Source organism: Molothrus aeneus, chromosome 19, assembly GCF_037042795.1.
Source record: "Molothrus aeneus isolate 106 chromosome 19, BPBGC_Maene_1.0, whole genome shotgun sequence".
NCBI lineage: Eukaryota > Metazoa > Chordata > Aves > Passeriformes > Icteridae > Molothrus > Molothrus aeneus.
In genome coordinates this window covers 10,694,406-10,707,014 of record NC_089664.1, presented here as the reverse complement: position 1 = coordinate 10,707,014, position 12,609 = coordinate 10,694,406, and the positions used below count along the sequence as shown (strand labels likewise).

Sequence of the window (12,609 nt, the reverse complement as noted above, 5' to 3'; positions counted from 1 at the left end):
CCTGTCCCCCAGGAGCAGGAGCACCCTGCCAGGATCCCAGATCTGCACACTCCCATCCAGGAGCCCGATGCCAGATGGAGACGGGAGAGGGGCCGGTCCCTGTGCTGGGAGCAGGGCAGGCTGGGGCAGGTGGTGCTGCCAGATCATGCCTGGCTGCATTTGGGCTTCTCTTGGGAGAGCTGTGTGCCCTGTGCTGCTCCAGCAGCACGGCTGAGGGGAGCCTGGCAGCTCTGCCAGTGTTCCTGACAGCACAGCAAAGCAAACAGGGCCCAAACTCTGCCTGCAGACTGGTGAGTGTCTGGGTGTGCTCCAGGTGTCACCTTCCATCCCAGCCACAGGATCACTGCTGAGAGAGGATCTGCTGTCTCAAGGATCCGGTCAGTCCAGATCACTGGCAGGCCAATCAAGAGGGTGGGAAACACAAAAATGGGGAAAAACCCCAACTGAGCAGGCACTGAACATCCAGGGGCCGTCCCCATGCTGAAATGGGAGGCAGTACTGGAGAACAGCTCAGGCTTCAGTTCGTGCACAGCCCCTAGTAGCCATTGGAGGAGGTGAACATGTTTCTGGCACTGCACTAAGCCCTGGGGCTGAATTACTCCATGTACCCATAGCTGTGTGACAAAACCAACCAGTCTGGCCCTCCCATCAGAGCTGCCCTGTCCTGTCACAGGAGACATCCTGCAGACAAGCAGCCCTTTAAGTGACCAGGAACAACAGAGTGATTGATTGAGAGGACACAGAGGTGAAGTGATGAGCTTCCTTCAGGGCACAGGTGGAGAACACTCTTGTTCCTGCTGTGAGAGCAAGGCAGAGCCTGTCCTGGCTGGGGTCTGGGTGGTCTGTGCTGGTTCCCTCTTTGCCAGCCAGCCGCAGAGGGTGCCCATGCTGCCCCTGCTGTCAGGGCTGAGTGGGAACAGCTCCTTGGCTGGGCTCTGCCTCTCTGGCCTTGCTGGTCCCCAGAGGAGGGGGGCCAGGGGCAGGAGCCCCCAGGGAAGGGCCACCCACTCCCCAGAGCACCCCCATGTCACACTGCCTCTGTGGGGACCACAGCAGGTCCCCTGTGTCCCTGCAGGCTGTGGGGTCGGTGTGGGACCCCGCCGTGCTGCAGCGCTGACCCCGCAGCGGCCCACGCCAGCCCTGGGTTAACACCGGTGTTTGCAGAGCCTTGGAAGCTCAAACTGTTCATTTGCTCCTTGTAACTGAAGACATCCCTCAGCACTGGAGAGGTTTCCTGGGAAAAGATGTTCTTCAACAAATAAATAATTTCCCGGGTGGGGATGAGGACGGAGGAGCAGCTGCTGGCTGGCTGCAGGGCACGGCCCAGGGCTGGTGCTGCTGCAGAGGGAGCCCTGGCCCTGTGCCCTGGAACACATCCAACGGGACCAGATGTTTCTGTCCAGCACAGCAGGACCGGCCCCGAGCGGATGGTGTCAGTGGGAGCTGGCAGCACCCACTCCTGGACCCAATTCTGCATCTGGGGCAGGGCCTGGGGGCTGGGGAGGAGGGGCTGCACGGGGCAGAGGCAGATGTGAGCTGTATAATCACAGAGTCCTTTAGGATGGAAAACACCCTCAAGATTGAGTCCAACTGTAAACCAAATATTGCCGAGGCAAGCCTAGCACCCACCTCCCTTGGCCGGTGTTTGCTGCAATGGACAATCCCCAGGTCTCCTAACACTCCTGGCATTGCCCCTGTCACCGTTCCTGTCACCTTCCTCTTCCAGGACGGTCCTTGGCTGCTGCCCTGAGTGCTGCCACAGGGCTGACTCTGGTTTCTGCACGCAGTGGGACATGGAGGGACATGCCAAGCACTTTGTGGGCAGGGAGCTTGGGAGCGACCACCTGTGCCCGCCCCGGTGCCCTCGGTGTGCCATGCCTGGCACAGGGTGCTGGGAGAGTTGGCCCTGCGTGGCTGCGTGCGAGCAGCATGTCTGGTGCAGCTGGGACCACAAGCCCCAGGCTGTGAGGCCTGGCAGGAAAATGCCTCATCCTGCTGGCCTTGCAGATGGCCTGGGTCTGCCCGGGGCGGCCGCCCGCGCTGGCCCTGAATGCCCGTTTTGTTGGCCACTCTGGGGGAGGATTGGCCCCACACTGCCCCGGTCCTGCTGCTCCATGAATACGGGCAGTGTGTGCACACAGACACAGCACTGCAGGGCTGGCCTGGGGGCGCCCGGGGCTGGGGGCTGCTGCCTGCTGGGGCTCCTGGCTCCCAGCCAGCCTGGCTGAGCATCCCTAGGGAGATGGAGACAGCCCCTGCATCAGGCTGAGCAGAGCCTGGCCATGAGAGCCCCCTGCTCCCTGCCATGCCATGCCATGCCATGCTGTGCCAGGGAAGGGGTGTGTGCAGGTGTGCCCTGCCAGCCCGAGGGGCTGCCATGGTGAGGCTGGGTGCTGTGGAGCTGGTGCTGTAAGCCTGGGAAAGGTTTCTGTTTCCACTGGTGAGTGAGTCAGCGGCGGCACCGCCAAGCCCGTGGCTCCCCTCCCTTCCCTCCGGCCACCACCCGCTGCCCAGCCCTTCCCACAGCTGCTTGGGGTCGTCAGCCTTGGCACCTGTGTCCCCATGTCACACCACGTCCCCGCACCTCCCTGCAGCTCCTGGAGTCTGACCAGAAGCCCCGGTGGCACCAATGTTCTCCCACCAAACATGTCCCAGCATGGGCAGCAAATGGGTGGGGGCACAGCACGAGGGCTGTGGCGCTGGCACTGAGCCTTCTGATCCCCAGGGATGACCTGGGGGCGACTGGCATGGCTGGGCACCATGTCCCAGGCAGAGCCCTCTGCCAAGCCCCTGGTCCTGGAGCCTGGCAGTGCCCAGACAGCTGAGCTGCAGGGGATCCAGGTGGAGGCAGCTCCTGGATGGGGTGGAACAAGGGCTGAAGTTTTGGTGCACCCTCAGTGGTGCCAACAGATTGCAACCATGGCCAGGATGCCACCTGCCCACTGCACATCCTGCCCACCCAAAGAGTGGCCACCCCCGGCTCAGCTCGGCCCCGAGACAGCTCAGCCCTGGGCTGGCACCGTGGCGAGAGCAGGACGCCAGGAACGAGGCAAAACCACCGCGAGCAAACCAGCCCGGCCAGTAACTGAGAAGGGGGCGGGGGGATCAGGGCTCGCTGCCCGGCTGCACCGAGGACAGGAGGAGATTTTGGGCACCAGGGCCACCTGCCCAGATGGCCTCAGCTGCCCTTCCCCAGGCGCCACATCGCTGTCACGGGGGCTTCGAACACCACAGCCCCCCAGCATCCCTGTCTCAAGCTTCATTTGCTGCTTGCTGCTGAACTGAGAGATTTTAATCTTTTAATCACGTTATGAGCCGAGGTGGTGCCGGCCACGCACAGGAGGAATGTCTGGAAGTCAGCAGCTCCTGTCGCAGTGGGAGCCCATCCTGCCCCCACCCACATGTCCCCATTTGGGGACCCTTGTCCTCCCCAGCCGGGCTTGTCCTGCAACTGAACTGGGACCAGGGGCAGAACGTGGGACCAGCGACCAGGACCAGCCATCGGGGCCAGTGCCAGAGCAAGGATCAGCTCACAAAGGGCTGCTGGGACTGAAACTCCCCACCACAGCCCAAAGGGCCCAACACGAGGCAGTGCTCTGACCGTGCGGGTTTCATTCCTCCCTTCCCGTGTTTTCTGAGCGAGGGGAGCAGAGGGGTGTCCGCAGCCCAGCCCAGCACAGCGCGGAGCCACGGCAGCCCCTGCAGAAGAACAACAAACCCCTGGAATTAGAGATGTGCTGGGAGTTTACTTTACCACAAAAAAATGTCAGAAATCCGTATTGTTTGTACAGGGATTTGCTGGGGATCGCTAGATAAAAGCCGGGCAGGGACCAGTCAGGGGGAAATGTCGGCCGGCTCCTTTTTGGTGGCGAGGACCCACGGCCAAGAGAGGGGGCAGCGCATGGCCAGCGTGGGGCTCGGGGCAGGGCAGGGCAGGAGAAGGGGCAGAGGAAGGGGCAGGAGAAGGGGCAGGGGCAGGAGCAGGGGCAGGAGAAGGGGCAGGAGCAGGTGCAGAGGCAGGGGCAGGTGGTGCCGTGAGCCAGAGGAGGACCTGGGAGCAGCGTGGGGCCGGCAGAGGGGGAGCCAGCCCACTCCGCAGTGGGAAACATTTCCGCATCCCGGGACACGGTCGGTGCCAGCCCCGCAGCACGAGGCGCCCGTGGCCAGCGGCCGGTGCGTGCGGGGCCCGGCGGGGCCGAGGGGCCGCTGCCCCGCGCACACGGACGGGAACGGGAGGGCGGCGCAGCGGGGGCTGCTCTCACCCGGGACCCCCGGCAGCTCCCTCCGCGCTTGCCAAGCCCTGAGCAGCGTCGGGGCAGCTGCTCGCCGTGCCCACGCTCAGCTGCTCCGCGCTCCCGAAGGCTCTCGGGCCGCAGCTCAGGCTGGGCAATGCCAAAGCTGTCCCCAGGACCCGGCTGCTGTCCCGGGTCTGTCCCGGGACCCTCCTGCCTCTGCACTGCCGTGGCACCGTGCCCGTGCTGCTGGGGGAGCGTGGGGTGCCTTGCAGATGTGCCTGCAAGGTGTGCAGCAGCTGTGACAGCAACCCCTGGCACTCCTGGCCGTGGAAGTCGGGTCAGTGCACAAGGATGGCGAGGGACAGGGACAGGGAGGGATGGGGACGGTGAGCACCCACCCTGCCCACTCCTCCCTGCCCAGCTCCAGGACAAATGACAACACACACAGCCCGCTCTCACATCTGTTATGTTTTAGTACTGCTCATGTCTAAAATGACCAAAACCAAGCCAAGCGCTCGCAGCCCCTCGCTCTGCCTCACACGGAGTGAGAGGCCCGAGGGCTGCCCTGTCCAGTGCTGGGTGCGGGCAGGTGAGAGGGCAGGTGAGAGGGCAGGTGAGAGGGCAGGTGTACGGCTGGCTGTGCAGGCAGGACACCCCAGGCAGGCTCCTCCACGCCTGCTGCCGAAGGGGACTTGCACGGCTCCAGTGAATGCATTTAAATAACAAACTCATGATCAGCAAAAGCAAAGGCATCTTAACCACACTTCCTAAAATAGCGACTGGCACCTGTTCCCGGCGCCTGGCGGTGAGGGGGCCCGCCCGCCCCGCGGGGCTGGGCGCGGGCGGGGCACGGGGCTGTCCCGGCTCTGGCACGGCTGGCAGCGATGGATGGCACACACGGTGCGCGGGCTGGGGGCAGTGCAGGAGGCGCTCAGGGCGCTGCTGCAGGGCGGGCGGGCGGTGCCAGCAGCGGCAGAGGGATGCGGGGCTGGGCTCGTCTCCGTGTCCCCGGGGAGGCGATGCTGGCCCAGCTGCCACGGCCCCGGGGGCCACGTTGTCACAAGGGTGGGTATCTGCTGGGGGCTGCTCTTACGGGCTCCCCCTGCCCTGCAGCACGGTGGGCATGGTGCAGGTGATGGCCAGAGCAGATGGGGAAGGCTTTGGGGTGGAAGCCGAGCTCTTGCCACAGCCCTGGCTGGAGTGGGGGGGCCAGGGCCAGGCTGCGTCAGGGTGCCCCAGCCAGGGTGGGTGCAGGAGTGCAGAGGGACCTGCCCGGGCACTCAGACCACGAAGCTGAGCCCGTAGGTCATCTGATGGCCGTTGTCCCAGGCATAGAGCACCTTCTCCTTGGGGTTGTAGTCGACCTGCGTGGTGAAGGAGTAGTGGTTGAGGAAGGGCAGCCGGAGCTCTGCCTCCGTGTCTGTGTGCGTGTCGAAGGCATAGGAGATCTGCCCTTCCTTCTGGCTGTAGGTGTCCACAGCATAGAGGATGCCACAGATGATGAAGCAGTTCCCGTAGGTGTTGCGCTTCAGCCCCGTCTTCCAGGTGGTTTCCTTGCGCACCGAGAGGTCCACGGGGTCCAGCCGGCTGAGGACGATCACCTCCTGCTGGGAGTAGTCATAGTCCACCGAGGGGTAGATGACCCAGAGCCCGCTCTCATCCACGGCAAAGTCGATGTCCGAGTGGCCCCTCCACTTCCAGGGCGTCGTGTCCTCGTACACCACGTCGTGGAGCTGCGCCCAGCCTGCCACGTAGCGCTCCTTCAGGTCGTACTTGATGATGTTCTTGGTGAAGGCACGGTTGTAGTAGAAGGCCCCTCTGTACACCACATGCCCCGTGCCAATCCAGTTGTAGGGCAGCTTGTAGAGGTTGCTCCAGCGGCCTGTGGGTGGGTGGGAGAGGTGTTGGGACCCTCCACAGCCCAGGGGTCCCATGCACGATGGCCAGAGCATGCTGGCAGCAGCAGGGGCTTTGTGTCACCCTTGCTGCCCTCTGGATGCTCCCCTCAGCTGCCCACCGCCCCAGGGCCCAGCACAGCTGGTGTCACCCAGCACTGGGCACCCACCTAGGAGCAGCCAGGGCCCCTGTGCCCACTCGCCCGCTTGCTCCTCACCCTGCTTGAAGCTGTCGAGGCTCCTGAACTCCACCAGGCTGTTGCCATAGTAGTAGTTGGTGACGTAGATGCGGTCATCCTTGGCTGCCGGGTCCTTCATCCAGGCCCCCTCGTTGCGCCCGTAGCTGTGGTGCTCCCGGGGCGGCTCCACGGACTCGATGGTGCCTTCGCACTCCGCCTCCTTCACTGGGTGCGAGGGGGAGGAAGAGGAAGGCTTATCCCTGCCCAGGCAGCTGACCCCTGCTCCTTCCCCGTGGCAGATTGCTGCTGGCTTAGCTTGGCAGGGCACCGGGAACGCGGGGCTGGGTGCCCCCGGCCAGCCGCCCCCGCTCACCCACCTCTGTTCGGTGTCTCGGGGTCCCCGGTGCTGCCGGTGCCCTGCCCGAGGGCGGGGCCGGGGGGGCTGCGGGCGGTGCTGCGGGGCACCGGGGCGGTGCTGGGCACGGCCGTGCTGCTGGGCACGGTGCTCTCCGTCTGGGCAACAGCCTGGGCTGGGCTACCCTCAGCTGGCGGAGGCGGGGGGCCCCTGTCCTCCTGCTGCTCTGACACGGCTGCCCCTCTCACAGGGCCCTCTGCGGGGGGACAAGCTGGGGGTCAGTGCGTTTGCAGGGGCAGGTCCTGGCCCCCCTCGGTGAGAGGTGCCCTCCCAGGCCCCCATCCCTGCCCTGCTCCAGACTCACCGCGGCTGCCGGCCGGACCCTCTGCCGCTCCCGCCTGCCCGACCTTGTAGTAGGTGATGCCCCGGACCACAGTCTGCTGCTGCACCAGGGGCTTGGGCTTGGCCGTGGGCTGTGACCCCACCTTGGCCTTGGTGTTCTCCTTTTTGGGCTTTTCAGGCTTCAGCGGTTTCTCCTTGGGCGCTCGGGGGGCTGCCCTGTCCCCCAGCGCCTTGCGGGTGCTGGGGTACCGTCCTGCCTCCTTCTCCCGGCCACCTGTCGTGTCCTGGGGGGCACAGCCCGGTCAGACCCCCTGCCCTCCCATGCCCTCCTCTTCCCTGCCACCACCGTGCCAGGCAGGGGGCACAGGCACCAGCCCAGGGGTTACCCCAAGGATCCTCCACAAGCCTGGGGGAGCCTGGCCCTGCCTGGCAGCACCCGCTGTGCCTGCATGTGCCCAGGGGTACCTGTGCCTTGGGGTACCTGTGCCTTGCTCTCAGGGATGGCAGCTGCATCCTTCTGCAGCAGCTGGTAGCCCAGGTTGGAGATCTCTTTCTTGATGCTGATCATGATGTCAGAGTAGTTCTCGTAGCGTTTCATCTGGTCGCTGAGGTGCTGGACACTCTCCTTCATGAAGTCATTCTCCCTGCTCAGGTTGGTTTTGATGGTCTGCAGGAGAGGAGAGGAGAGGAGAGGCTGGAGCCCCACTCAGGGGCTCACAGAGGGTCCTGAGCTGTGCAGGGGGGAGCACTGCGGGGATGGGGCTGCTGGAGCTCGCTCACCTCCTCCAGCGTGTTCATCTGCGCCACCACCTTGCTGATGTAGGAGTGCACCTTCATCAGGTCCATGCTGTACAGCGTTCCCTCCAGCAGGTCCACCATGGCCTGCAGCTGCAGGGGGGACACAGGGATGGGGCCCGGGCTAAGGGCTGGGGCACGGGGCAGGGACACGGCAGCACAGCATGGGGAGGGGGTCTGGCCCCCAGTCCCACCACACCACGGATACCTTGAAGAGCTCAGGGGCCTGCTTCTTCAGCTTCTCCATCTTCCACTCGTTCTCGCAGGGGTTGAGCGAGGAGGGGGGCGCGGTGCAGGAGCACCTGCAGTCAGCCCCCGAGCTCACCGTCTCCACGGTGTAGAAATCCTCCACGCGCGCGCTGCCGCTCCTGACGCGGCTGCAGGCGTCCTTGCTCAGCGGCCGCAGGATGCACTTGCAGCGGCAGTCGGAGCCCTCGGACGTCATCCGGACCTGGTCCACATCCCCCAGCGCCTGCGGGACACGCGATGAGCCCGGTGCCCACCCGGGTGTCCCGCAGAGCCAACCCCAGCAGACCAACACAGCCAACCCCTCACTGCTGCTGGCCCAGAGATCTCCCAGTGCCCCTGGGGCTCGTGGCTGTGCCCAAAGGAGTGAGGCATTGCCTAGTCCCGAGCACCCTGTCCCACCGCTCTGCAGCTGGGCTGACGGTGAACAAAACCCAGAGACCTGCTCATCCCTGCAATGCTTTGTGGCCCAGGTACTTCAGTCTCATTTCTGTGGCTGCTTCCCAGCCTCCAGCAAGACCTCAGTGAGCAGGGATGGTGGTAAGAACACCCAGCAGTGCCTCAGTGAGCAGGGATGGTGGCAAGAACACCCAGCAGTGTCTCAGTGAGCAGGGATGGTGGTAAGAACACCCAGCAGTGTCTCAGTGAGCAGGGATGGTGGCAAGAACACCCAGCAGTGTCTCTGTGCCCCCACAGTGGCTCCGAACCCACACAGGGTCCGTTGTTTGCGGTGACATGCAGCCACCTCGGGGTGAGCTCGGCTCCTCAGTCTGCTGCGATGGCCCGAGGCACAGGCTCAAGGACTCCCTTGTTTCCACACATGGCCCTGATTCACGCTCCAGAGCCCAGGGTGCTTTTCGGCTGGTTTAGCTCATTTCTCCCGCTGTGCTCAGGAACAGGGGAGCTGAGTCCCTCCCACCCCCTGCCACCGGCTGTGCACCTGCGGGGGACCCCTGGGCTGGCAGGAGCGTGGCCAGGCCGCTCTGGGTGTCCCACGGGCGGGGATGAGCCTGCTCCAAGCACCCCGGAGGGTGGGAGAGCAGGGAGAGGCAGTGCGGTGACCCCGCAGGGAGAGGGCTCTGCCCACAGGGACTCTGACTCATCCTGGGAAACGGAACGGTGGCAGAGCTGGGAAACAAGTTGAGCTCTGGCTCCCGGTCCTCCCCGGACCACAGCGGAGCACAGAGCGGCGTGGGAAAGGGCAGAGGCCCGCGGGCTCCATGTCCTGCCCCAAGGCAGCACCCAGGGCTGCACAGGGATGGATCCTCCTGCTGTGCTGGTGGCACCGGGGGTCCCTGAGCTGGGCACGGACCCCAGCTCCCCACAGCCCACACGGGCCAGGGGCTTCCTCCCCTTTCTGAAGGGCTGCAAACCCTCACACATTTTGCATTTCAAAAAACCCTCTTTCGTTCAAAGGGAAACCAGGTCCTGCTGGCTGAAGGGAAACACCAGGACGCCAAAGGGCTGTAAATTGAGCAGAATCTAATCAAGCTCTCAGCAGGGAGCGGGGCAGGGACCCCCTCCCCAAACACCACCTCGCCAGGCTCGCACGTCCCCGGGGCCCCTGACCTCTCCTGTGGCCACTGGCGCTTGTGCAAACAGGCAGGACGGTTCCCAGCCCGGCCGCACACCCAGCAGCGGCCGGAGCTGTCCTGGGGGACAGTGTCCATTCCTGTGCTGCCCGGTGAGCACACATCCCTGCGGGAATCCCGTGAGAGATGCTCCCCACTGCAGGCCCACTTCAGTTCCGAGCTGGGGTCCCCCGTTCCTGGCAGTGCCCAGAGCAGCAGCCCCCGGTGAAGGCGCCGCTGCTGCAGCACAGCCCGACCCCGGCACAGCTGTGACCCCCCTGCTCCCAGCGCCTCCTGCAGGGCAGGGCTGCAGGAAGCTCGTTCCTGAGAGAGCCGGTGACCCTGGGCTGTGCATCCCCTCCCTGCGACACTGCACAGCGGGGAGGTGTCCGGCGCACAGAAGCTCTCCAGGGCACCAAGGGCCAGCCCCTTCCCAGAGACCCGCCCGGCTCCGGCCGCGCCCGTCCCGCGTGGGCAAACGCGCTGCGGGTGCCTCCGCACCGTGCCCGGGCCGCCGCCCACCTTCGGGGGGCCGTAACACTAAACCTCGCCGTGCCGTCTGCCAGCTTCCCTAAACAGGAACTGCACGCTCTATTTATACAGAAAAGCCCATAAGCAAGGAAGTATTAAAAACCAGGCTCCCACGCAGGGAGCCTCTGTGAGGGTCCGCGGTACCACCAGCACCGGCTGGTGCTCTCTGTCAGCCCCTGCCCGGCTGTGCCCGGCTCTGCAGGGACAGCCCACCCCAGGGCACGCACAGGCGGCTGGGGATGTGGGTGCAGAAGGCAGCCCGTGCTGCTCTGCTTTCTCCAGGTGGAATCTGTGAGCTCCCCAAGATGGGGGCTGATGCAGCCCTGCAGGGGCTCTGGTGATTCTTTCCCTGGATCCCCCACTTGCCGCAGACCCCAGCGCAGGCTGCTGGCAGGTGGCTGCTGCTTGTCCTCCTGAGCGGGTCCCAGCTCCCCGGGGGCTGCACACCCATGGCTGGTGTGGGAGAGTGTCCCTGCACTTTGCCGAGGGTTTCCTCACTGCAAGTTTTATGAGCTGGGTAATTTTCCCGGTTTCCGGGACCTCTTGCAAGAGCATCCATGTGAGCACAGAGTTTGTGACATTATTTGGAGAAAGCGGGACCTTTGACAATGACCCTTGGCCAGCTTTTAGGCTGTCCCTTGGCTGCTGCCAGAGGACTCGTCTCAGAGGAAAACACGCTGTGTTGATAAGCTGCCGCTCCACACGCCTCTGGCACAGCTGCCGGGAGGCAGGTCCCCGTCACGGGAGGGAAACCATGTCACCCTCCTCTTCTTCCTCCTCCCAGGCTTGGCACAAGGTGTCAAACACGTCCTGCAGCTGAGGCAGAACGGTGCTGGCAGGGCTGGGCCGTGGCTGACGGGGGCCAGGCCCCGGGCGCTGGCGCTGCTTGGGTGTCCCGTGTCGGTCACGGGGACACAGCCGTGCCAAGCGCTTGTGTGGCACACGCATGCCCACGATGGGATCTCATTGAGAACACACCTCTGAGCACAGCAGGCAGCACCTGCGGGGAGGGAGACGGCACCGCGTGGATCGCTGAGTCCTGCCAGCATCACCCCTGGCACCCCGCCGGGAGCCCAAGCAACAGGGCATTCCAGGCTTTGGATATCTGTTCCAAGCTAAGTGCTGCCCGACAACAGCTGCGTTAGCGTCGTTTCCCACCAAATGTCTTGGAAAATCCCGTCTTTTTAACATTTGGTGATCCTAGCAGTAGCTGCTCCCACCACCATTCCTCTGGGCTGGGTCCCGGTGTCCCTGCTCCGGCTGCGCTACGGCCACTGACCCCGTGGGAGACGTCTTCCAGCTGGAACCGAGGGCTCCTGGACGCACGGGGAGGCCGGCTCCCCCCGCTCCCGGTCCCGCTCCCGCTCCTTATCCCCGCGGGATCCCCGCTTGTCTGGGCTGCTCTCTCTGGCACGGAGCCGCTCATTGCAGCGCCCATCACCGCAGCGCCGGGGCTTGGGCACCGTCCAACCGCTGAACGCGCCCGCAGCCCGGGTCATTCCCTGCGCCGAACCCCCGCCCGCTGGGAGCACCGGCACCCGAACCGGCCCTTACCGGGACCCCCGCCCGCTGCCCGTGTCGGGCCGCGCCCCCGCCGCTCCGCCCGGGCACAGAGAGCAGCGACCGCCGGGGACACTGGGCCGGTCCCGCAGCGACGGGGCTGCCCCTGCCCGCTGCCGACCACCGCCGCGATCGCTCCCGGCCGCGATCGCGATCCCGGTCCCAACCCCAGTCGGTGCCGGTGCCGGTGCCGGTCCGGCCCGTCCTTACCGTGGCGGCGCCGCGCACCGCGGCCAGCGCCGGGAGCAGGAGCGCGGGGAGCAGCAGCGCCCGCATGGCGAGAGCGGCGGTGACCGCCCGCACCGAGCGCCCGCTCCGCCCGCCCCGGCCCGGCCCGTCCCGTCCCGGCGGCGGGGAGGAGCTGCCCGTCCCGTCCGCCCGTCCGTCCCGTCCCGCCCCGCCCCGTCCCGGCGGCGGTACCGGCCCCAGCAGCGGCGCCGCGGCGCGGGGGCGGCGCGTTCCCCCCGGGTGGGGCTGGTCGTGCCCGCCCCGGGGCTCCCGCCGCACCGGGGCTGCCCGGTGCCCCGTGCGGGGCTGCCCGTCCCTCCCGGCCTGGCCGGTCCCCCCCTCCGAGGGGAAGGCGGTGTTCCCGGGCAGCCCGCTCGGACCCCCACCGGGGCTGTGCGGTTTCCCTGGGCTATGCCCCGTGCCCGGTTTCGCCCCTCTCTCGGTGCCCCGTGCCCGGTGCCCGGTTCCCCTCTCCCGGTGCCACGGGCGACGCTCGGGGCTCGGCCGCCGGGTGCCCCCTGGCGCCCCGCCGCTCCCGGTGCACCGGCCTGGGGGAGCCCGCGGGGCGGGGCGGGGGCTCGGGGCGGGCCGGGGGCGCGGCCGTCGGGGCCGGGCCCGGCTCCCCGCGGGCGGCGCTCGGACTACGGCTCCCGTGGTGCCCCGGGGGGGCGG

The 12,609-nt window shown here is 66.2% G+C and overlaps 1 protein-coding gene across 1 annotated transcript; it reads right to left on the bottom strand.

The window, feature by feature from the left end:
- Positions 1–4,690: 4,690 nt before the first annotated feature.
- OLFML2A (olfactomedin like 2A) lies at positions 4,691–12,013 on the bottom strand. The gene is made up of 8 exons (XM_066562875.1): positions 11,920–12,013; positions 8,010–8,273; positions 7,787–7,894; positions 7,488–7,673; positions 7,029–7,290; positions 6,687–6,920; positions 6,349–6,534; positions 4,691–6,117 (listed from the first exon to the last, which is right to left on the bottom strand). The coding sequence occupies exons 1-8, from the start codon at positions 11,983–11,985 to the stop codon at positions 5,516–5,518; spliced, it is 1,908 nt and encodes a 635-aa protein (XP_066418972.1). The 5' UTR covers positions 11,986–12,013; the 3' UTR covers positions 4,691–5,515.
- Between the last annotated feature and the right edge of the window lie 596 nt (positions 12,014–12,609).